This window comes from Carlito syrichta, unplaced genomic scaffold (genome assembly GCF_000164805.1).
Source record: "Carlito syrichta isolate Samal-C Ts95f unplaced genomic scaffold, Tarsius_syrichta-2.0.1 Scaffold316469, whole genome shotgun sequence".
Taxonomy (NCBI): Eukaryota; Metazoa; Chordata; class Mammalia; order Primates; family Tarsiidae; genus Carlito; species Carlito syrichta.
In genome coordinates, this window is record NW_007260565.1 from 896,487 (window position 1) to 920,358 (window position 23,872).

The following is a 23,872-nucleotide window of genomic DNA, read 5'->3' on the forward strand; positions in this document are numbered from 1 at the left end:
TTAGGCATGGAATGGACACATTGTATGGTAGATGTATGTTTAACTTATAAACAAAATTTTTTAAAGAAATAAGTTTATAAAAGAGTTGCAGAAATGGCCCAGAGTTCCTGTACACCCTTTACATAGCCTTCCCCCAATATAAATGTCTTACATAGTTGTACATTTAAAACTAAGAAATTAACACTGATACAATACTATTAACTACAGATTCATTGGAGTTCCTGAGTTTTTCCACTGGAATTTATTTGTTACAATACCCAGTGCAGATTACTACATTGCATTTAGTTGCCATGTTTCCTTAAATGTAAAACATATTGACCAGCTGTAGTGCAGTATTTATTTTTGTTTGTAGCCCTGTAGTATCCAGTCAAAACATTATTTATAGCCGGCTTGGTGGCTCAGCCTGTAATCCTGCACCTTGGGAGGCTGAGGTAAGTGGATTGCCTGAGCCCGCGGGTTCGAGACCCGCCCGGGCAACTTGGCGAGACCTCATCTCTACAAAAAATCAAAAATTAGCTGGGTGTGGTAGTGCGCGCCTATAGTTCCAGCTACTTGGAAGGCTGAGGCGGAAGGATTGCTGGAGCCCAGCAGGTCGAGGCTGCGGTGGCCGGGAGCGGCCACTGCACTCCAGTCTGGGCGACAGAGTGAGACTCCAACTCAAAAAAAAAAAAAAAATTATTTATTTTATTGTATTTGCTTATTTTTTTTAAAAGAGACAGTGTCTGGCTATGTTTCCCAGACACTGAACTCCTGGTTTCAAGTGATCTTCCTGCCTTGAACTCCTGGGTTCAAGTGATCTTCCTGCCTTGGCCTCCCAAAGTGCTGGGATTACAGATGAGAGCCACCACACCCAGTCAAGACTGTTTTCTAAAGTTACTACTATGTAAACTTTTGGGTCTGATTTTTTTCACTTAGAAAAATACATTTAAAATTCATCCATGTTACATGAATCAATAGTTTCTTTTTTAAAAATTGAGATGTGGCCTGTTCTGTGGCTCAGCCTGTAATCTCAGCACCTTGGGAGGCTGAGGTGGGTGGCTTGCCTAAAGCCTGTGGGTTCGAGACCAGCTCAGGCAACTTGTTGAGACCTTGTCTCTACAATAAATAAAAAATTAGCTGGGCATGGTAGCGGGCACCTTTAGTTCCAGCTACTTGGAAGGCTGAGACGGAAGGATCGTGGGAATCCAGCAGGTCGACACTGGGGTGGCCGTGAGTGTGCCACTGCACTCCAGCCTGGGGGACGGAGTGAGACTCTGAATCAAAAAAAAAAAAAAAATTGAGATGAAATTCACATAACATAAAGTTAACCATTTTAGAGTACACAATTAAGTGGCATGTAGTATATTCACAGTGTTGGGTAACCCCTACCTCTGTCTGGTTCCAAAACATTTTCTTTACCTGAAATGAAAACCCCATAGCTGCTAAGCATTTTTCTCTCTACTCTTTTCCTTTCACCAGCTCCTGGCAAATACCAGCCTGCTTTCTGTTTCTATGGATTTAGCTATTCTGAATATTTTATATAAATGGAATCATAGACTCTTTGTCTGGTTTTGTTTTTGAAAGATACTTTTGCTGGATTAAGAATACCCAGTTGACAGTGTTTTTTCCTTTAAAGATGATGTGCCACTATCTTCTCATTCACCTGTTCCTAACAAGAAATCTGCTATCAGCTGGGCTCGGTGGCTCAGCCTGTAATCCCGTGCCTTGGGAGGCTGAGGTGAGTGAATTGCTTGAGCTCGCGGGTTTGAGACCCGCCTGGGCAACTTGGCGAGACCTCATCTCTACAGTAAATCAAAATGAGCCAGGCGTGGTAGCGCGTGCCCATAGTTCTAGCTACTTGGAAGGGTGAGGCAGAAGGATCGCTGGAACCCAGCAGGTCGAGGCTGCGGTGGCGGGGAGCGGCCACTGCACTCCAGTCTGGGTGACAGAGTGAGACTCCAACTCAAAAAAACAAAAAACAGAAAAAAAAAAAAGAAATCTGCTATCTTTGTTCTTTTGTTTTCTTTTCTGGTTGCTTTTATTATTTTATCCTTATTACTCGCTTTTGAGTAGTTTGATTATGATATGCTTTTGTGTTTTCTTCATGTTCTTTGTGCTTGTGGCTCATTGACATTCTTGGGCATGTGGGTTTACAGTTTTTTCCAGGTTTGGGTTTTTTGCTTCTGGGGGCAGGGGGACATGTTTTTCTCTTGAAAGCTTCTTCTGTTTCTGTGTTTCAAATTTACTTTCTTTGCAGTGAGTTTGTTGATTTTTAAATTTTATCGTTTTGTTTTTGTTTTGGTATCATGTCTAAAAAAAAAACTCTAATTCTGGGTCACAATATTTTCTCATGTCTTATGAGAAAATTTTTATGTTTCACATTTCGGTCTATGATCCCTTTTGAATTACTTTTAAAATTAGATGTAAGATTATATCATTTTTTTTTTCTAGCCTGATGGTGGTCAATTGTACCAATGCCATTTACTTAAAATGATTATCCTTTCTCTATTGAATTGCTTTTATACCTCTGTAAAACCATATTGGCCATATTTTTTGAAAAATTCTGTTTCTGGATACTGTTCTGTCCCATTTACCTACATATCTGTTCTGCTGCAAATACCATACTGTCTTCATTGTTGTGGCATAGCCATATAGTAATTCCTAAAATCAGGTAGTTTGATTCCTCTAACTTTATTCTTCTTTTTCAGAATTGTTTTAGCTATTCTAGTTTATTTGCCTTTCCATGTAAATTTTAGAATCATCTACAAAAAAAATGTTTTGGGGGTTTTGATTAGTAAATGCATTAAGCCCATTGGTTAGTTTGAAGGATAATTGACATCTTGACTATGTTGGTTCTTCCAGTCCCTGGGCTTTGGTGTGTTGAATAAGAGTACTGAGTGTAGACATCCTTGCCTTGTTCCCAGTCTCAGAAGAACAACGTTCAGTCTGTCACCCTTAGAATGATGGTAGTAGTAGACATTTTGTAGATGTTCTTTATCAAGCTGAAGAAGTTTTCTTCTATTCCTAGTTTACTGAGAGTTTTTTTTTTAATTGTAAATGCATTTGGAATTTTGTAAATTTTTTTTGATATAAATAATCATGTTTTCTTTTCCCATCTCATTGTTTTAATTTGCATTGCTCTGATAAATGATGAATACTTTTTCATATGCTTATTGGCCATTATTTCATCTTCCTATGTGAATTGTCTATTAAAGTTTTGCCCACTTAAAAATGTATTTTTATTGTGTAGCAAATTACAAAGTTTCAGAAAAATTATAAGTATAGCACAAATAACTTAATTTTTCCTGAACCATTTATTTATTATCCCTTAATACTTTAATACTTTAGTATGTGTGTCTTTTAATGAAGGACATTCTCCTTTCTACATGTCCACAATACATTCATCAAATTCAGAATATCACGCTGACTCATTATTACCATTTAATCTTCATATGCCGTTAAAGTTTTGTTAATTGTCCATGTAATGTCATTTATCCCTAAAGGATCTAGGTCACAATTACATGTTCTATGTACTTGTCATGTCTTTGGTCTCCTTAAGTCTAGAACAGTTCTTTCATCTTGACTTTTATGACCTGGATTTGACTCTTAAAGATTACACACCAGTTATTTTGTAGAATGTTTTTCAGTTTGAGTTCCCTCATAATTAGATTCGGGTTTTATATCTTTTGTCAAGTATAAGAGAAGTGATGCTGTGTTCTTAGTGAAGCCTGTCTGGCACTTATTTTGATGTCCAAATTATCCCTGATTTAGCCAGTGGGAATTCTGTCAGTCTGGCTTCTGTGTCCCTTTGACACTTTTCTATCAATCTTGAAGTATTGTCTTCTTTGTGACAAAAGATGATCTAGGCTTATGCTGTCTGTCCCTTGCCCTGGCCCTTAGCGTTAGCCTGATTCTTTAATGTACAGTGGTATTTAAACATCAACATCAAGATTAGGGTATTGCTAAGCCCCGTGCCTCTCAATGGGACGGAGCTAAGGAGTATATAGACATATTTACATATATATATACATACATATATATATATATACACACACACATATATTCACTTACTATGTTTACGTCTAGCTTTATCTAAATATGTTGAAAACCATGAGTTTATACTGATAAGACATTAAAATCGAATCATTCTAAGTTTCTCCCTTTCCTTGTTTGTAACTCTTTTCTTCAATAAGAAATCTGGTGCCAGCCAGGCTCGGTGGCTCAGCCTGTAATCCCGCACTTTGGGAGGCTGAGGTGAGTGGATTGCCTGAGCCCGCGGGTTCGAGACCTGCCAGGGCAACTTGGTGAAACCTCATCTCTACAATAAACCAAAAAATTAACCAGGCGCGGTTGCACACGCCTGTAGTTCCAGCTACTTGGAAGGCTGAGGCAGAAGGATCGCCAGCAGGTCGAGGCTGCAGTGGCCAGGAGAGTGCCACTGCACTCCAATCTGGGCGACAGAGTGAGACTCCAATTCAAAAAAAAAAAAGAAATCTGGTGCCTGTTTATCCTTTTAGCACTTTATTCATTGTTTAATCCTCCCAACTCTCTCTATTGCTGTCCTTCCGTCACACAGATGTCCTGTTTGCTTCTCTTGGACTCCTGCACCCTATGGTGAGGTGGCTCCTCTCTCCTTCATGGGACAGCTCTCATCAGTCACACCAGGCTGCCCTCATTCTCCCACTTGGGCTTCAGTGCCCTGCCTCTTGTCATCCCGTTTGAGCATTTCACTCTTGCACTCTGACTCCTTTGCTATGCCACACTCCAGTGTGGGCCCCTTCTGTGCTCCACTCAGGCTCTGACTTGCTACTCTTGGCCTCCTAGCCCTACACCCCCACGTTTACATTGATGCCTGCCTTGTTCTGTGCCATCTAGTGGAAGAGAACACTAATTTGGGGAAGAAGAGGGCAGTTCTTTTCATTTAATAGATTAGTTTGCCTTTTCGTTTTTTGTTTGCAGAATTTAAAATATGTATATACTCTAGATACAAGTTCTTTCTTAGATATAGGTATTGAAGGTATTTTATCCCAGTCTGTGGCCTGCATCCTCATTTTAAAAAATCTTTTATGTATTTATTTATTATCTGAGTTGGAGTCTTTCTCTGTCACCCAAGCTGTTTGCAGTGGCATGATTGCGGCCACGGCAGCCTCGACCTGCTGGGCTCAGGTGATCCTTCCACCTCAGCTTTCCAAGTAGCTAGAACTATAGGCACACGCCACCACGACCAGCTAGTTATTTTTTTATTGTAGAGATGAGGTTTCGCCAAGTTGTCCAGGCTGGTCTCTGGGCTCTGGGAATCCTCTTGCCTCCACTTCCCAAAGTGTTGGGATTACAGGTGTGAGCCACTGAGCCTAGCTTCTCTAATGCTTTCCAAGGTACTTTCGGGTCTTTGGTTTATATGTGAAGAAAATGAGTTACCCCCAGAGGTGAAGTGACTTGCCCAAGGTCACACAGTAAATTAGTATTGGCATTGCTGAGATTAGAACTCAATGTTTTGTTCGCTAAGAAGGCCTCCATTTTCCTCATACTCCACTCTCTTGAGGGGAAAAAAAAAGGCCAAGGGAGAGGCTCATAGTGCTGGGGAGAGGGCCTTGGAGATCATCAGTTCATCCTCCACACTTATCTTTACTGACAGGACCATGGCCGGAGAGAGCCACCCCAGAGCAGGAGGAAGCTGGCGTTTCCTGACTCTGAGGAGACATATGCCTGTAGTTCCAGCTACTCAGAAGTCTGAGGAGGGAGGATTGCTTGAGCTGCAGTGAGACCCGCTCAAAAAAGAAAAAAAAGCAACTGTTTAGCGTGGAAAACTTTATCCAAATAGAATATTCTCTCTCTTTTTTTTTTTTTTAAATCAGAGTTTTACTCTGTCACCCAGACTGGAGTGCAGTGGCACACTTGCAGCTACCACAGCCTTGACCTGCTGGGCTCAGGTGATCCTTCTGCCTCAGCCTTCCAAGTAGCTGGAACTACAGGCACATGCCACCATCCTCTGTTCATTTTTTGATTTGTTGTAGAGACACAGTCTCCCCAACTTGCCCTGGCTGGTCTCAAACCTCTGGGCTCAGGCAGTCCTCCTGCCTCAGCCTCTCAAAGTGCTGGGATTACAGGTGTGAGCCACTGTGCTTGACTTTCATTTTTATTAAAGCACCTTTTGATTAGAAGTTTTTGATTTTGGGGAAAGTCCATTTTATCAAAATAAAAAAAATTTGTGTTTTAGAAGTATTTGCCTAAAAATTTAGCATGAGCATACTTTCTTCTAAAAGTTTAATTTATTTTTTAAGTCAGGGTCTCATTCTGTTGCCCACATTGGAGTGTAGTGGCATGATCGTGGCCACCATAGCCTTGACTTACTGGGCTCAGGTGATCCTTCTGCCTCAGCCTTCCAAGTAGCTGGAACCACAGGCACGTGCCACCATCCCCGGCTAATTTTTTGTTTTATTGTAGAGACACGGTCTTCCTGTGTTGCCCAGGTTGGTCTCAAACCCCCGGACTCAAGCAGTCCTCTTGCCTCGGCCTCTCTAAGTGCTGGGATTACTGATATGAGCTACTGCTCAGCCTTGATTTAATTCTTTTATGAGTGTTTGGCCCTGGAACCATCCAGGACTGGGTATGGACAGGTTTTTAAGGTAGCTAACCATCCTGGTTTGCCTGAGACTGAGGGAGCTCCTGGTGCACAGGATATTCATTGCTGAAAGTGGGAAGTCCCTGGCAGGCTGGGCCTGGCTGAGGTTGGTTACCCTTTTGATATTCAGCTATTTTCCTGAGACTTTCCTTCATCCGTACCTTGGTAGTTCTCTTCACCTTTCTCCTGTGCTACAGTCTGACTTTCCTAGATCTCATGTCAGTCTTTTATGTGTGTGTGTGGTTTGTTACTATTACTTTTATTTATGGACACATTCTGTACATAATGCATCTATGTAGAGCACATCCATGTAACGTTGTTAGGGAATAGGTACATAGTACGTAAATGATTGACACCTTACATGTCTTTATTCTCTGTTTCACACTGAATTATTAGTTTTGCTCAGAATTTCAGAAGATAATAATCTGTATTAGATTCTCCAAAACTGCTTTTGAGAGTGTGATGCCATTCTGATTCCTGAGTATGATATGTGCTTTCTGACTGGAAGATTTTACGATCTCTTTTTCCTCCTGTATTTTGAAAGTTCATGAATGAGGCTGTGGAATGGGCCCTTTTTCAAGTTAGGGTAATTGGGATATCCATTACCTCAAACATTTATGTTTTCTTTGGCCATTTTGCCTTTGTAAGCCTTGAAACTCAATTATTTTCATTTGGAGAGAATTTCTTGTATAATTTCTGTCTTCTTTGGCTTTCTCTTCCTGGACCTTATTTATTGAATGTGGGACTTTCTTAATGGAACTTGTTTTTCTTTTTTTAGTCATTTCTCTAGGAGACAACCTATTGTTTTGGGTATCTAATTTTTAATTTATAACAGATTGTTTGTGTTTTCTGGTTTTCCTTTATTTTTTAAACAATAAGACTCTGGCCAGATCCTGTGTTATGTGTCTGTAATCCCAGCTACAAGGTGGGTGGATCCCTTGAGCCTAAGAGTTTGAGACCAGCCTGGGAAACATAGTGGGAGCCAAAAGAAAAAAAAAAGTCACTCATACTCTGTTTTGGGGCTCTTTGAGAATATTTATTGTGAAATTTTATTTATCACTGTTTCCTTTCAATTCCTACTTTTGTTTGTTTATTTTGGTTTTATTTTCTGTAACAGTTTGCTCAAATGTCTGGTGGTCCTTGATAGGTCATTCACAGTGAGGGAACTGACGGGTTCTGTGTTTGTTGGCCATGATGGAGAATGGGGACTCAGATGCTTTTGGGCAAGTCCTCTTGTTATCTATATCTGAAAGTATTTTCTTAGTCTTGGCATTTTTTCTAAGAGTAGAGACCCTCTCATCTCTTGTCAACTAGCTGAGTAGGCTGGGGTTGGGATCATAGGACTCTCACTGTTTGGAGAGCTTTGGGAGCCAAGTGGGGAAAGGAGCTGGTGACATCACCATTTTGTATGTGGTCTTTCACTTATTGCTTTTGTTTTAGAGTACAGCAATTCACTCTGTTCCTCTTCCCTTGAACTATGCCTCCTGTTTTTTATTCCAGAACTTCTTTGGTTCAGTCTAACCAGAGTATAAATCTCCTGTTGTCCTCTGGAGCTGTAGAAGAGTATTGCCTTACTGAAGGCAGAAAGGAGATCTGAGGGGTCTGACTTCAGTTTTCCCGTTCTCAGCTCCATGCTTCAGCTGCCTACAGTGGTTCCTGATACCTCCCAATCTCTGCCCCCTCTGGAACTTTGCAGTATTAACTGACTTGCTTTTGTGGCTTTTCTGTCTTCAGCTTAGACTTCAGCTTTCTTTCCTTGCTGAGTCTGTAACTTACTGTCTTCCTGCTCTTTCTTCCAGATTTCTGTCGACATTCCTTATCTGTTGCCTTTTTCCTTCCCCTTTCTCTTTGAGCGTGTCAACGCTTAGTACTCCCTTGTAGTCGTTCTGATGAAGCATCAGAGGATGCAAAAACGCATGTGTTCACTTTGCCATGTTTATTAACATTTTTTAAAATTGATAAATAATAGTTGTATATATTTTGGAGTACGTGTGGTATTTTGATACCTGTATACAAAGTATAATGATCAAGTCAGAGTAATTGGGATATCCATTACCTCAAACATTTATGGTTTCTTTGTGTTGGAAACATAATTTTTGTTTTCTAGTTATTTTGAAATATGTAATAAATTATTAACTATAATTCCCCTACTGTACTGTTGAATACTATAGCTTATCCCCTCTGTCTAACTGTATTTTTTTACCCCTTAACCACCTTCTATTTTGCCATGTTTAAATATGGAAGCTCAAGCCTTTGTGCAGAGAAAGAGCAATGCCCTTGACTTCCACACCAAACCCCACCCCTCTGCCTCCACCCGCCACCCTGGCCCTTTGTCCTTGTTCCTTCCCAGTAGCAGCCACTGTCTTTAATGTGCATTCTTCCTATTTTTATGTGATATGAAAAGTGTATGATCTCTTTGTTTATATAGGGTTTTTTTGTTTTGTTTTGTTTTTAAGTCTTGTTCTGTCTCCCAGGCTGGAGTGCAGTGGCACACCTACAGCTCACTGCAGCCTGGACTTTCTGGGCTTAGACAACCTCCTGCCTCAGCCTCTCAAGTAGATGGGACTACAGGCATGCACTACCATGCCCAGCTAATTTTTTTTTCTGAATTTTTGTAAAAATGAGATCTCACTATGTTGTCCGGGCTGGTCTTGAACTCTGGGCTCAAGCATTCCTCCTGCCTCAGTCTCCCAAAGTGCTGGGATTACAGGCATGAGCCATGGTGCCTAGCCTATATAGATGTATTTTAATTCCCTTTAATATTTATTAATGTGTATCACATCAATATACCTACATTTTTATTTTATTTTATTTTTATTTTTTTGAGTTAGAGTCTCACTGTGTTGCCCAGATTGGAGTGCAGTGGCCGCTCCCGGCCACTGCAGCCTTGACGTGCTGGGCTTTGGTGATCCTTCCGCCTCAGCCTTCCGAGTAGCCAGAATTACAGGCACACACTACCACGCCCGACTAATTTTTCGATTTATTGTAGAGATGAGGTCTCGCCAAGTTGCCCAGGCAGGTCTCGAACCCGCGGGCTCAGGCAATCCACTCACCTCAGCCTCCCAAAGCATGGGATTACAGGCTGAGCCACCGAGCCCGGCTATACCCACATTTTATTTATCCAATTCTCTATTGCAGATATTTATGTTTCTATTTTCTAGTTTTTCGCCATTACAAGCAATCATCTTTTTACCTGTAGTCTCTATGTGCACATGTTAGAATATCCAGAGGACTATTTTCTTACCTTTTCATATTATGGTATGCTTGGGTAAAATAGCAGGGATTTGGAGGCTCTTTCTGTGGGGCTTGGTGCAAAGACTTCATTATATTTTCTTTACTTTTATAACCATGATGAGAAAAATAGTTATACAACTTCCAAACTTTTATTTAAGAATTTTATCAAGAAACATTATTTCTTATGATCATAATATCAAGGTTTATGCTTAGGATGTCTGTGTGGAATTTCTTGGTTTTTAAATGATGAACACTTCAAATTCCTGATAGGGATCCATAATCCCTCATTAACCCCTTGTACTCGGTTGTCCCCTCTCAGGAGATTGCTGGTAATTATACTGGACAAACTAATGCATTTTTTTCAAAAATGTGTGTTTCCTTGAGGTTTTCCATTCAGATTTCAGGAAAAGCAAAGAAATGAAAATATATACTGAGATATGATCAGTCAGTTGAGAAGTGGTTTTCATGAATTGTGTGTGTTCTTCCACACTGTCTTCAAACAATAGACTGGACAATAAATTACATACTATTAATGTGGAAGGAAGAAAATGAGACTGCGTTGTGTGCTTGAATAAAAAAACACCAGGTGGAAGACATCCAACAATTACTGTTGCACAACATGTATCAGTGACCCTACAATGCATATTGGTGATTGTTTTACACGTTACCACACATTAGAAAAATATAAGAAATAAAATTTTTTTTTGGTTATAAGTGAGTTTCTCGATGTCCAAAATTTAATTATAAGCCAAATATCATTCCAAGAAAATAATTGGTTCCAACACTGTACTATTTAATATGAAGTGATTTGTTTTTCACTATTTCATTAAAAAATGTGGTCAAGTTGCTGGTAGGTGATCTGCGAGATGTCTCCGAGTGCAAAGGGGTGATAATTCTGAAATTCAAAATATTTTGAGAACTGAAGGTTTTTCCTTTGCTCATTTGGTGCTAAAACCTGATGGAGGCAAGCCTCTGATCTAGATTGACAAAGCTAATTTAGCCTATTCGTTTCATTTGGTATGTCTGTACATTATATTTCAAAAAACATTAATGTGTTTGATTATGGGTTGCTGGTGGTGTTAACATGATGATGCATGCATGATATTGTCATTCTAAAATTGAAGAAATGCTAAATTTTAATACACGCCTAGACTTAAGGGTATCAAATGAGGTATTGTGACCCTGTAGTCACCATCAATCAACTAGAACCCTTGCTTGCAGATGTGGGTGGCAAATCACAGGTAAGAATTTGTATTATTTCTGGTTGATGGAAACTCCTTTTTTGTCATTAATGAGAACTCAGTTTCTTATCTTTAAACTATCTTCCCAAGAAAAGTGTTCATTTGAAAAATAACAGCTTTTCCTTTTCTTTCTTTGACAGCTATAATACTGAAATTGCTTGTGATAATGCACATGGAATTAAAATTCAGTAGAACTTTTTTACATCAAGTATTTTTTAAAATGATGAAAACTTTTCTCAAGCATATGTGGAAGTTGCTTTACTACATTTTAATTCTTTAGGATTTTCATAACAAAATTAAAACATCATTAACAGATTATTTAGCCACAGTTTTCCAAAGTTGAATTTTGACTTTGGATCTATAAATTTTCTGTACACTTTAGTAATTGTATGTGGTTCTTTTTCCTTATAATTTATTTTTTGGGATGGTGTCTGGCTCAGGCTGTAGTGCACTGGTACTGCAGCTCACCACAATCTCGACTGCTGGGCTCAGGTGATTCCTTCTGCCTCAGCCTCCCAAGTAGTTGGAACTACAGACGTGACCACCATCCTGACTAATTTTTTAATTTTTTGTAGAAACAGAGTTTTACTATGCTCCTTAGGCTGGTCTCAAACTTCTGGGCTGAGCCGATCTCCCTGCCATGGCCTCTCAAAGTGCTGGCAGGCGTGAGCCACTATGCCTGGCCTTTTATTTTTTATTTTTTACAGATTTTTATAAAATTCATTCATGTTTTTAGAACTGTCAGTTAAATTTAGTAAGCCATTTTTTTAATGTAGTTTTATTGGAATTTCATTCACAGATTATACAGTTCACCTATTTAAAGTGTATGATTCAGTGGCTTTTAGTGTGTTCGTAAAGTTGTGCAACCATTACCATGATCTAATTCCAGAACACCCCAAAAAGAAACTCAACACCCTTCAGCAGAGTGATTCTCACTCTCTCCTTCTCCTAGCCACCACTAATCCGCTCTTTATAAAATGAGTCTTCTCATCTTGTTCTTCAAGAGAATCTTGGTTATTTGTGGTCCTTTGCTTTTCAATGTAGAGTCAAGGTCTGCCCAAAAAAATCACGCTAAGAGTTGTATTGGAATTGCGATTAATCTACAGTCAACTTGGGAAGGAATATCTTTACATTTTAAAAAATGCATTATCAGGAACATGGTGCAGCTCTCCATTTGTTTTGGTATTAAACCTGTCTTGATAAAGTTTTGTGTTTTCTTCATAAAATGATACTTTTTTGTGGAGCTTATTCCTGGATAACTTACATTCTTTGCTGTTATGAATTATATTTTCTTTTTTGTTCCTCCCACCCTGGCAGATGAATAACTTTTCTGGTTGGTGATGCTATTGTTGATCTAGGATAACTTGGTTTTTTTCTTTTTCTTTTTAGTTGGAGTCTCACTCTGTTGCCCAGACTGGAGTGCAGTGGCCGCTCCCGGCCACCGCAGCCTCGACCTGCTAGGCTCCGGCGATCCTTCCGCCTCAGCCTTCCAGATAGCCGGAATTACAGGCATGCGCTACCACGCCCGGCTGATTTTTTGATTTATTGTAGAGATGAGGTCTTGCTGCCCAGGCGGGTCTTGAACCCGCGGGCTCAGGCAATCCACTCACCTCAGCCTCCCAAAGGCGCGGGATTACAGGCTGAGCCACCGAGCCCAGCTGGTTTTTTCTTTTTAATGTGACTTTGAGTGTCACAACCTGGCTGAATTTTCTTACTAGGTCTGACTCTCTTGGATCTTCAGTGTAGATAATTGTATTACCTAGAAATTATCATCACTTGCCTCTTGTAATTCCTTGTTGGTTCTTTTTTTCTTACGCATTGGTTAAGAACTCTTGAATACTTGGAATGGTTGATGTGCTTGTAGTTTTTTGGCAGGGGCAGGGGTCAGAGTCTAACTCTTTTGTCCAGGCTGGAGTGCAATGGCATGATCAAGGCTCACTGCAACCTTAACCTCCTGTGCTCAGGCGATCCTTCACCTCAGCCTCTAGTAGCTGGGACTACAGATAAACAGTCACCACCACACCCAGCTAGTTTAAAAAAAAATTTTTTTTTGGTAGAAACGAGATCTAGCTATGTTTCCTAGGGTAGTCTCGAACTCCTGGAATTAGGCAGTCTTCTCGCCTCACCTGTAATTCCAGCATGCTGAGGTTACAGGTATGAGTCACCACACCCGGCTAACTTTTAAATAATTTATATTACACAGCTTTCAGATCAGTCTTCTAAGAGAATGGCATTCATCTCTTGCTCAGGAAAGGTTTATGAAACCCATAATGAAAGGAAACTACATACCTGAGTTTTTGCCTATCTTTTTTTACTTGAGAATCTAATCTTGGGACTGTTTAAATGTTCTATTTCATTATGATTTGGGGCTTGTGGAAGAACACAGTGCCTTTTAGTTTTTAAAACATCTGACTTGTAGAAGAACATTTTACTTTATTTATTACTGATGGTTGCTTTTTTCCCCATCATTAAACCTCTTTTCCATACTTTATGCATTTTAAAGACACTCATTTGTATTAACAGGTGAATATGGGTAAAAAGTAGACGGTATGACCAGGTGCAGTGGCTCACAACTGTAGTCCCAGCACTTTGAGAAGCTACGGCAGGAGGATTGCTTTAGCCCAGGAGTTCGAGACCAGCCTGGGCAACATAGCAAACCTCATTACTACAAAATATTCAAAAAAAAAAACTAGCCAGGCTTTGGTGGTACATGCATGTAGTCCCAGCTACAGGCTAAGGCAGAAAGATTGCCTGAGGCTGAGGCTGCAGTGAGCTGCAGTCATGCAACTGCACTCCAACCTGGGCAAGATCCCACCTCAAAAAAAAAGAAAAGAAAAGAAAAAAAGACATGCTGAAATCAAGGTGCCACTGTACTACAGCCTGGGTGTCCAGTGAGACCCCGACTTAAAAAAATATATATTTGGCAAGTTTTCTTTGTATTATTTTGCTCTTGCAGCTTTTCTGTAAATTTGCACTTATATCTAAATAAAAGTGTTCAAAGTGTATATGTAAGAGTAATATATCGTGTAAAAAAAGTGTCCAGAATATGGAGTCCTTATGGCAATGATCTTAAAAAGACAACTAAATTGAAAAGTGGACCTGTAATCCCAGCACTTTGGGAGGCCGAGGCGAGTGGATTGCCTGGGCCCTGCAGGTTCGAGACCAGCCCGGGCAACTTGACGAGACCTCATCGCTACAATAAATCAAAAATTAGCCAGGTGTGGTAGCGCGTACCTGTAGTTCCTGCTACGTGGAAGGCAGAGGCAGAAGGATTGTCAGAGCCCAGCAGGTTGAGGCTGCGGTGGCCGTGAGCATACCACTACACTGTAGCCTGGGTGACAGAGTGAGACTCCAACTCAAAAACAAAATAAAATAATTCTTACAAAAAGGTAAATAAAATCTTGGGTCCTAGGGCATATTTTCTGGCTTCCTTTCAGTCAAACTTCTAGACTTCATATGGGAAAACTAATTTTTAAAAATGCAGAACTAAGCTGGGCTCGGTGGCTCAGCCTGTAATCCCACGCCTTTGGGAGGCTGAGAAGAGTGGATTGCCTGAGCCCACGGGTTCGAGATCAGCCTGGGCGGCGAGACCTCATCTCTACAATAAATCAAAAAATCAACCGGGCGTGGTAGCATATGCCTGTAATTCTGGCTACTCGGAAGGCTGAGTTGGAAGGATCGCCGGAGCCCAGCAGGTCGAGGCTGCGGTGGCCGGGAGTGACCACTGCACTCCAGTCTGGGCGACAGAGTGAGACTCCAACTCAAAAAAAAAAAAAAAAGCAGAACTAAAATTGCAAATCTTTTACTTTCTTAAAAGTTTTGTTTTCCTGATTGTCTTTTACTAAAAATGCATGAGTTTAGAAACTTTTGGGTAGTAGAATTGCAGTCCAGCCGGCCCTATTTCTGTTTGTTTAATGAATGAGACTTGTAGTCTGCACTAGGTTTCCCCTAGACTCTCGGACCTGAGGAAAGAAATTCTGACTTACCTGTTGTTAAAGCATAGGAAAGTAAAGCACTTCAAACTCCACCACCTAGAGATGCCGATGGCTAACACCTTAGGAAGAATTTATCTCATATTTTTCTATACAAATGCATTCACACATATTTCAGTTCTTTAAAAGAGATGACGGAATTAGACTATGAATTTAACTGCCTAGTTCACTTGCTGTATCAGTGTTTCTCCTGTCATTAAGTACTCCACAGCTTTATTTTAAGTGGCTATCTATGGCAGTGTTCGTTGATGGAAATAATTTAATTATTTTTTGTCTTAAATGTTTTAAATTGTAGAAATACAATACAGTGAAATGCACAGGTCACAGATGCATTCAGCTTAACGAATGCTTATAAAGTGAACAATCCTTTTAACTGCCACTCAGATCAAGTTATCAAACATGGCCAACAGCCAGGAGCCCCCTCAGTGCTCCTTCCCACTTAAAACCCCATTCTTCTTCTCCCTTAGTGTAACTGCTGTTCTAACTCTCATAAAATTATTTTCTTGCTTGTTTCCTACCTGTGTTTGTATCTCTAAGACTATAGTTTCATTTTGCTGGCCTTTAAACTTTTTACAAATAAAATCATTGCAGTATGCATTCTTTTGTGTATGGTTGTTTCAGTATTTTGTTTTTAGGCTTCATCCATGTTTTTGTGAGTTTGTTCAGTTTTTAATTCCTGTATGATCATCTGTTTATTGAATATACTCCCATTTATTGATTCTATTATTAATGGCCCCTTTAGTTGTTCAGAGTCCAGTTTATAAGTGCTGTATCCGTGAACATTCAGGTTGCGCTTTTTGATGTGTATATGCATGTACTTCTTTAGGGAATCCAAACTCTCAGAGGGACATGACTGGGTCATAGGATGTTTGTGTCTTCAGCTGTACCAGATAATATCCAACTATATTCTCTAATGGTTAGCTCAGTTTTCAGTGTACCTATTCCACATCTTTATTGACACTACTTAGTAGTGTTAAAATTTAAATTTTAATGCCAAAATTAAAATTTTACCCATTCTGGTGGCTGATGGGGTCACCAGCCATATCTTGTTATGGCTTTAATTTGCGTTATTTTGTGTTTTTCTTATTGTTTTAGAGAGGTTAACTACCCTTCATGTGTTTTTGTGTTTTTCTTATTGTTTAGAGAGTTTAAATACCTTTCATGTGTCTGTTAGCTATTTGGATATCCTCTTCTGTGCAGTGCCTAATTTAGATTATTTTTCTTCTGAGTTGCCGTTTTCTCAGTGATTTACGTAGGCTAGGTTACAAGTTCGTTATTGGTTATATGAGCTGCAGATATCTTCTCTAACTCTAGGTAGCTTGACCTTTTCATTCCATTAATGGAGTCTTTTTTTTTTTTTTTTTGAGTTGGAGTCTCACTCTGTTGCCCAGACTGGAGTGCAGTGGCCGCTCCCAGCCACTGCAGCCTCGACCTGCTGGGCTCCGGTGATCCTTCCGTCTCAGCCTTCCGAGTAACCGGAATTATAGACACGCACTACCATGCCCGGCTGATTTTTTTTTTAACTGTGGAAATGAGGTCTCGCCAAGTTGCCCAGGCTGATCTCGAACCCGCTGGTTCAGGCAATCCACTCACCTCAGCCTCCCAAGGCGCAGGATTACAGGCTGAGCCACCGAACCCGGCTAATGGAGTCTTTTAATGAATAGAAGGTCTTGATTTTAATGTAGTGTAATTGATTTTCTCCTTTGTAAGGGCTAATGCTTTTCATGTCCTCTATGAATCTTAGAAATAAAGGTATTGAGTTAAAAGATATATGCATTTTTTTAGGTTTTGCTAACAGTGTACTCTCCCACTGGCAGTGTATGAACCTTTTGATACCATTTTTACTTTCACCAAGAGTATGTGTGATTTTCCCACACTCTTGCCAGAACTGAAGATTTGGGGTCAGCCTTGCCAATGTAATAGACTTCGTCAATCCATTAACAAGTATTTTATCTTAGTGTTCTCGTGAGAGTCACATGTTAAATTAGTTTCATCATTCCAAGAACATGTCAGTCAAATAAGCATAACTGAAAGATTAATACTAAAAATATTATTTAGCTTTTGATTCTGAGGAGCATTTACAGCCAGTAGAGAAAAGAGATAAAGATCTAAATGCTATTTTAAAAAGTTAATACAACATGATATACAACATGATATACATGATATGCATAACAAATAAATTGGTGAAATCTTAATGTAGAGGATCAAAGGACCTGTGAAATTGATGAGTTAGATTGTTGTGGGTTTCTCTTTTAAATCTGTGATAACAGTTTTTGAGAGGTAGAATTGTGACCGTGACTTTACTGTTTTTCACACACTTTTCTTCAGAGAAGATGGCATTCCCTCCTCTGCCCCAAATTATTGATCTCCTCCTCTCTCCACTCCACAATAGTCATTCGTGTTCCTTCCTAGTTTTGAGGCATGGGACAGCTCCTGAGTTCCCCTCTGGAATGGGTGGAGTTTAACTCTGAGACTGCACACATGAACTTGTTGGAAGCAAGAGATGAGATGGACTCTCCTCTACACTGCAGCTGTGTTGCCACCGTCTCAATTGGTTTAGATAGTCAGTGTTTTCCCTGGACTTTTGTCATAGTCTTAACTCTTTTTCCTGCTTCCAGACTTCACATGGTTGCCAGGAAGAAATTTCTAAAACGCAGATCATTTCCCTGGTTAAGCCTTCAGTGACTCCAGAACAATCAAAATCTCAAACCTTCCACACAGTGCCTCATCATCTGTTCTTTTGCTCACTCTCTCTTTCTAGTCTCCTGCGTATCCAGTTCCCCACACCCCTACAGAAATCTGTGGTTCCCCTGAGTTTGGAATATTCTTTCACGTTTGCTCTTCCCACTATCTAGAATGTCCTACTGTCTCCCTACTGTCAACCCATCTGCCTAGTAGCTAACTTCTTTCAAAACCCTGCTCAAGCAACACATCCTTTTGGACGCCTCACCTCCCTGAGTCTTATTCATGTCCCATACCACCATGCCTCTTCACCCCTCCTCAGTGAGTTCAGTGCCTCCTCTTCTGCTGCCACAGCTCTCTCTGTTTCCTCTATCGCTGTACTTTGTATTGTAGCCAATTTGATTTTCTTCCCTACTCAGTTGAACTCCTTAAGGACAGGGCCCTGATTCCCACTTCTCACTACCCCACCCTCCCCAGTGCTAGCCTATCGGAGGAGGTTCTGTATACATGTATAGTAAACGATTGAATGCAAAATTATGTCTAACTTCCTTAATTATGTGTTTCTGAAAATAACTTGTTAAGAAAGAGTTTGGTTAGAAAGGAATTCATTAGTATTCTAAATCCCTCTTCTCCAAAAGCATATTCATTTAGGGCTAACTGCCATGCTTGTAGGATTTGTTGGGTTTTGTTCACCTGAGCTGTGCCTTGCTGTCGCAGAAAGATGCCCTTCAGTGGTCTCGTAGTCCAGCTGCAGTGGAGGGCGAAGAACCGGAGGACACGGCTGACGTGGAGAGCTGTGGGTCTAATGAGGCCAGCACTGTGAGTGGCGAAAATGATGGTAAGGGCCCTTCACCAGGTGGGTGAGGGAGCCACAGCAGGTGCAAGGGACTAATCTTTGTTTTCCTCTCCCTCAGTATCTCTTGATGAAACGTCTTCAAATGCATCCTGTTCTACAGAATCTCAGAGTCGGCCTCTTTCCAATCCCAGGGATAGCTACAGAGCTTCCTCACAGGTAGGATGGAGAGGTAGAACCTAGGCCAGGAGGACAAATGATGGCAAGCACGAGGCCGGATTCTTCCTCTTTCTGCAGTTAGCTGTGAATATGTTTGAAGAGTGGAGAACAGAAGTTTGGTTTCCAGCTGTTTAGTACCATTTTACAGTGGGCTGTAGGAAAAGTGAATAGTAGGTCGGAGAAGGCTGTGCCTTCAGAGTGATGTGTTTTTTTTCTGTACCATGACTGAATGTTCTTGTAATATACATGAGAACATCCAAGGAGAGGTATGGTACAGTGCAGGGTGGTGAGAACATGAGCTTGGGAGTCAGCAGTTTGAATGGTAGCCCTGCTTCTTTCTCACTGTGGGACTTTGGGCAAATTCCTTACCTGTAAAACTGGGTGAACAGAACATTCTATTTCAGCTTGGAGCGATGCCTGGCATACAGTGCTGTTGTCAGCATGACCTGGCAGGCCAGGTTAGACATGAGCTCTGTTTTATGAGAGAGTAGATAGAGACAGGGTTACGAGGGCATGCTGCTGTGGCTCTGCAGCTGACTCGGGTTCTCTTTTGATCCCCTTGGGAATACAGGCAAACAAACAAAAGAAAAAGACGGGAGTGATGCTGCCACGAGTTGTCCTGACTCCTCTGAAGGTAAACGGGGCCCACGTGGAATCTGCCTCAGGTATGTGTCAACTCGTGATCGTGATGCTTTTTCCTCAGGTCCTGGGGACCTGGTCTCCCTCTGTCAGCAGTGTGTGACCTGGTAGTGTGATACCTGTAGAGCTGTCGCACCAGTCAGGAGGCCTATCCTCTGGAAGACAGCACGCTGTGGTGGTGAGGGCTGCTGTCGATTCTAGTGCTGGCTCTGCTGTGTGTCCTCCTCAGTGCCTCTCATAGAGGTTGTGAGGTTCCGATGAAGGATTGTGCCAGTGCTTTGTAAGAGGTGTAGTGCTGTAGTGCTGTGCAAATAAAGATGGTGGTTTGGCATTAAGTTGATATTTTAAAGCCAGACCATGAGGTGGTGGTTTCTGTCAGCCCAGGGCTGGGAGATGGAAACACCTAGCATTGCTGGCAGCATCTCAGGGAGAGCTGGGAGAAGTAGTAAGCTTGTCTGAGAGCCATGGGCGCGGCATGTGATACTTTTGACCAGTGGAATGCTGTGCCTTCAGGGTTCTCGGGCCGCCACGCCGATGGCGAGAGCGGCAGCCCGTCCAGCAGCAGCAGCGGCTCTCTGGCCCTGGGCAGCGCTGCTACTCGTGGCCAGGCCGAGGTCGCCCGGGACCCTGCCCCGCTCCTGAGAGGCTTCCGGAAGCCGGCCACAGGTGAGTGGCTTGGCACTCATTTCTCTGCCTGTAAAGGGGGGCCCTGCAGGCCTAGTGAGAACTCTTCCAGTTCCTTTACCAGTTTGTTTTTACTTCTTGGGTGGCCCTCTAGTTTTTGTTTCTTTTTACCTTGTAATTTGGTTATTTCATGTGTAGATCTCTGCTAGACTGTGAAGGAACTCCTTGCGGGCAGAAATTGTGCCACACTGTTGTTCCTTGTATGTCCCTGTAGGGCCTAGCTTGTGCCTGCCTTGGTCCTGCTTAGTAAGTGTTTTAGTGAGTAAAAATTGCTTCTGAGCTTGTTAGTGAAGAATTCCATCCGTTTTCTTTCTTTAGTAGCATCCTGCCATGCTCGCTCTCAACATCTGTAGTCTCTGTCAGACTCTCCCTTTTTTATAACTTAGTCAGTATGTTGAGTGGAAGCATATGTTGAATTTTGGGGATGCAAACAAATTTAGTAGTGCTGCATTGTCCACTCCCCCCATTAGGGTTCTTTACATGCTAGTGTGCTATTTGCTAGTTCAGGATTTATTTTTTATGGTCCCCACATGCTGGGCCACATGCAACCCTTAAGACTAGCCTTCATTTCTGGACATTAGAATAAAACAACACCCACGTGGAAACTAGGTTTGCCTTCTGGCTGCTTTTCCAGCTCATCAGCAGTGCTCAGTCGAAGGTCCCACAGTTCTCTATTCTTAGTGAGCCTTTCAAATGAAAGTGACATTTGCTGAGGCTTCTGTGAGAGGCATTAACAGCTCAGCTGGCTTTGAACAGCCCTTAGTACATTTCTACATGGAGATTACATCTCTCCAGCCCATTCACAGAAGGCTTCTACAGATTTTCCTGTAGTACACTAACTAGATTTGCTTTTAGACAACTTCCATCATTTCTCCAGTTGGGCTTTGTGGAGCCTGTTCTCCAACTTCGGAGGGAAGCTCAGAACCTGCCCTCTGCCTGGTTTTCCATGGGAAGAGTGTCCTCTTCAGGCTGTGACACAGCATGGTACAGAGTGTTGTCTGAGGGGATGCAAGCCCAAGTGTTCTCTTAGGCTTGATGGCACCGACAGTAACCTGGAAAGAGCAGTTGTCACATACAGGTTAGGATGGCCTGGATGATTGAGGAGGTTGTGTGCAGATAAGTTCTGGGTAGCTTGGTGCTGCCACTAAAGTTTTCCCATCAGTGGAATTTGCTTTTTTGCTTTAAAAAGCTGAAACTCTATACCTTGCTTCTTTTTTGCTTCAAAAATCACAGGTCAAATGAAGCGCAACAGAGGGGAAGAGATAGATTTTGAGACACCTGGATCCATTCTTGTCAACACCAACCTCCGGGCCCTGATCAACTCTCGGACCTTCCATGCCTTGCCATTACACTTTCAACAGCAGCTCCTCTTCCTCCTGCCTGAGGTGGACAGACAGGTACATATGGGCAACCTCCTGTTTACCTTTTTCTGGGTGGGCTTCTGTTCTCATTCAAGTTTCTTTAGTGATTGGGTTTTTCGCCCCCTTGATCCTTCTAGGTGGGGACAGATGGCCTGTTGCGTCTCAGCAGCAGTGCGCTAAATAACGAGTTTTTCACCCATGCGGCTCAGAGCTGGCGAGAACGCCTGGCTGATGGTAAGTAGACTTCATTATCCCAGATGGCCTGGGATGTGCCTGCCGTGTGTGGCGCTGCATACCTCCTGGTATTTAAAACCTAAGCTCTCTTTTCTCAAGGGATATTTAGTATAAGGCAGGCTTTCCTCAATACTAATAAATACGGTAGGTGTTAATGTGCTACACAGCTCTGAAGAATAATGAGTATTTGGGTTTTCACTGTATTATATGTATATACTCATTCTTCATCTTCTTTTAATCATTAAGACTAGAAATGACTATTCTTTCTAGTAATCATGGCATCCTCTGGATGGGTGGAGGAAAGGGCATCGTGGAGTTGACATGTTAAGCTTCACCATGCTCTGTCTTTTTAGGAATCATCACTTCTGGAGTGATCGTGAGCTTCTCTAAATTTAATTTTGTGGAGCAGCTCCATGGGGAACGTGCTGGGAGGACTCCAAGACTCCCCTTAGGCTTGATGGTCTGCTGGCAGGACTCAGCATATCATCATACTCAGCTATGATTTACTATAGCAGAATAGTGCAGAGCAAGGTCAGCAAAGGAAGAGGCACATGGGGTGAGGTCCAGGGGACACCAGATACAGGCTTTCGTGGTCCTCTCTGGAGTCACACCAGGCCATGGTTAATTCCCCCAGCAACAAGTTGTGACAACCCATGTGAAATGTCTTCCAGGGAAGCCTGTTACAGGTGTAGTGCCTAGGGTTTTGATTTGGGACTGATCAGGTAGGAGGCCATTGCCTGGCACATACCCAGGTTCCCAGAAGGAAAGCAGGTGTTCAACATAAGCCATATTGTGTGCATAAGCAGATTAGGCACAGTGAGCCACTCCGTATCTGTTAGGATGGTAGGAACCATCCCCAAATCCAAATACTCAGGTGTCAGCTAAGGGCTATCCTTGTAAGTAGGCTTTTCTAAAGATACCTGATCCTCCTACTATGGTAACTTTTTTTGTGCACAGGAAGTAAGCATGGTTCTTTTGTTTGTTGTTTTGCTTTTTTGACCAAAGTATTGCTTGCTCTTGAATGACTGATTACTTTAAGCACTTAATTTCCCTTGTTTTTCCCTAGGCGAATTTACTCATGAGATGCAAGTCAGGATACGACAAGAAATGGAGAAGGAAAAGAAGGTGGAGCAGTGGAAAGAAAAGTTCTTTGAAGACTACTATGGACAGAAGTAAGGCACTTAGAGCTATGTGTCCTGGTCTGGGGTGCTAAGGGATGGGGTAGTGGTAGATGGTCTCAAAATAATATATACGTATGTGTTGGATGAGAATGTAGAGATTGCAGTGACTTGGGTCATTTAGCTTAATGCCATTCATAGTGAAGCTAACATATATTTTTCTACGGTTAGTGTAGGCACCATGCACATTTATTTTGTTTTGAAATACCTACATTTCTGAGTGTGTATTATGCATAGAAGTGAAAGAGACATGCTGTCTCTGGCCCATAACTGAGGGTGTGATTTTTGGTTTGCAGATTGGGGTTGACCAAAGAAGAGTCATTGCAGCAGAATGTGGGCCAGGAGGAGGCTGACATCAAGAGGGGCTTGCGGGTCCCAGGAGAATCAGTGCGGCCACAGCGTGGTCCAGCCACCCGACAGAGAGATGGGCATTTTAAGAAACGCTCTCGGCCAGATCTCAGAACCAGAGCCAGGAGGAATCTGTACAAAAAACAGGAGCCAGAACAAGCAGTGGTTGCTAAGGATGCAAAATCTGTGGCCCCAGATGCTCCCCTCTACAAGGATGGGGAGGCTGAGACCGACTCAGCAGGCATGAGCAGTCCCCACCTGCCAGGCATGTCCTCGGCAGCAGTACCCAACCCAGAGGGCCACGAATTTCCTGGGGAACCTGTGGCTTCCCAGGTTCAGACTGAACCAGACAACTTGGCACGTACCTCTACATCTCCGGACAGAATTCCTAGCTTATCTCAGGAGACTGTGGACCAGGAGCCCAAGGATCAGAAGAGGAAATCCTTTGAGCAGGCGGCCTCTGCGTCCTTTCCCGAAAAGAAGCCCCGGCTTGAAGATCGTCAGTCCTTTCGTAACACAATTGAAAGTGTTCACACCGAAAAGCCACAGCCCACTAAAGAGGAGCCCAAAGTCCCACCCATCCGGGTAGGAGATTGTTTGATTCCTGGCTGCCCAGGAGCCAGGCTTCCTTTGAGGGTCATGAGAGTCTAGAACCCTTTTGCCCTG

At 42.0% G+C, this 23,872-nt stretch overlaps 1 protein-coding gene across 1 annotated transcript in view; it reads left to right on the top strand.

Annotated features, from left to right (window-relative positions):
- Window positions 1-23,872, top strand: part of ASXL1 (additional sex combs like 1, transcriptional regulator) — a 65,336-nt gene that overhangs the window by 37,128 nt on the left and 4,336 nt on the right. The window contains exons 4-11 of the mRNA XM_021707250.1: window positions 18,468-18,588; window positions 18,665-18,762; window positions 19,334-19,427; window positions 19,915-20,067; window positions 21,319-21,482; window positions 21,584-21,680; window positions 22,747-22,852; window positions 23,155-23,791. Of these exons, the coding sequence (XP_021562925.1) occupies window positions 18,468-18,588; window positions 18,665-18,762; window positions 19,334-19,427; window positions 19,915-20,067; window positions 21,319-21,482; window positions 21,584-21,680; window positions 22,747-22,852; window positions 23,155-23,791 (1,470 nt within the window). The remainder of the gene's footprint in view (window positions 1-18,467; window positions 18,589-18,664; window positions 18,763-19,333; window positions 19,428-19,914; window positions 20,068-21,318; window positions 21,483-21,583; window positions 21,681-22,746; window positions 22,853-23,154; window positions 23,792-23,872) is intronic.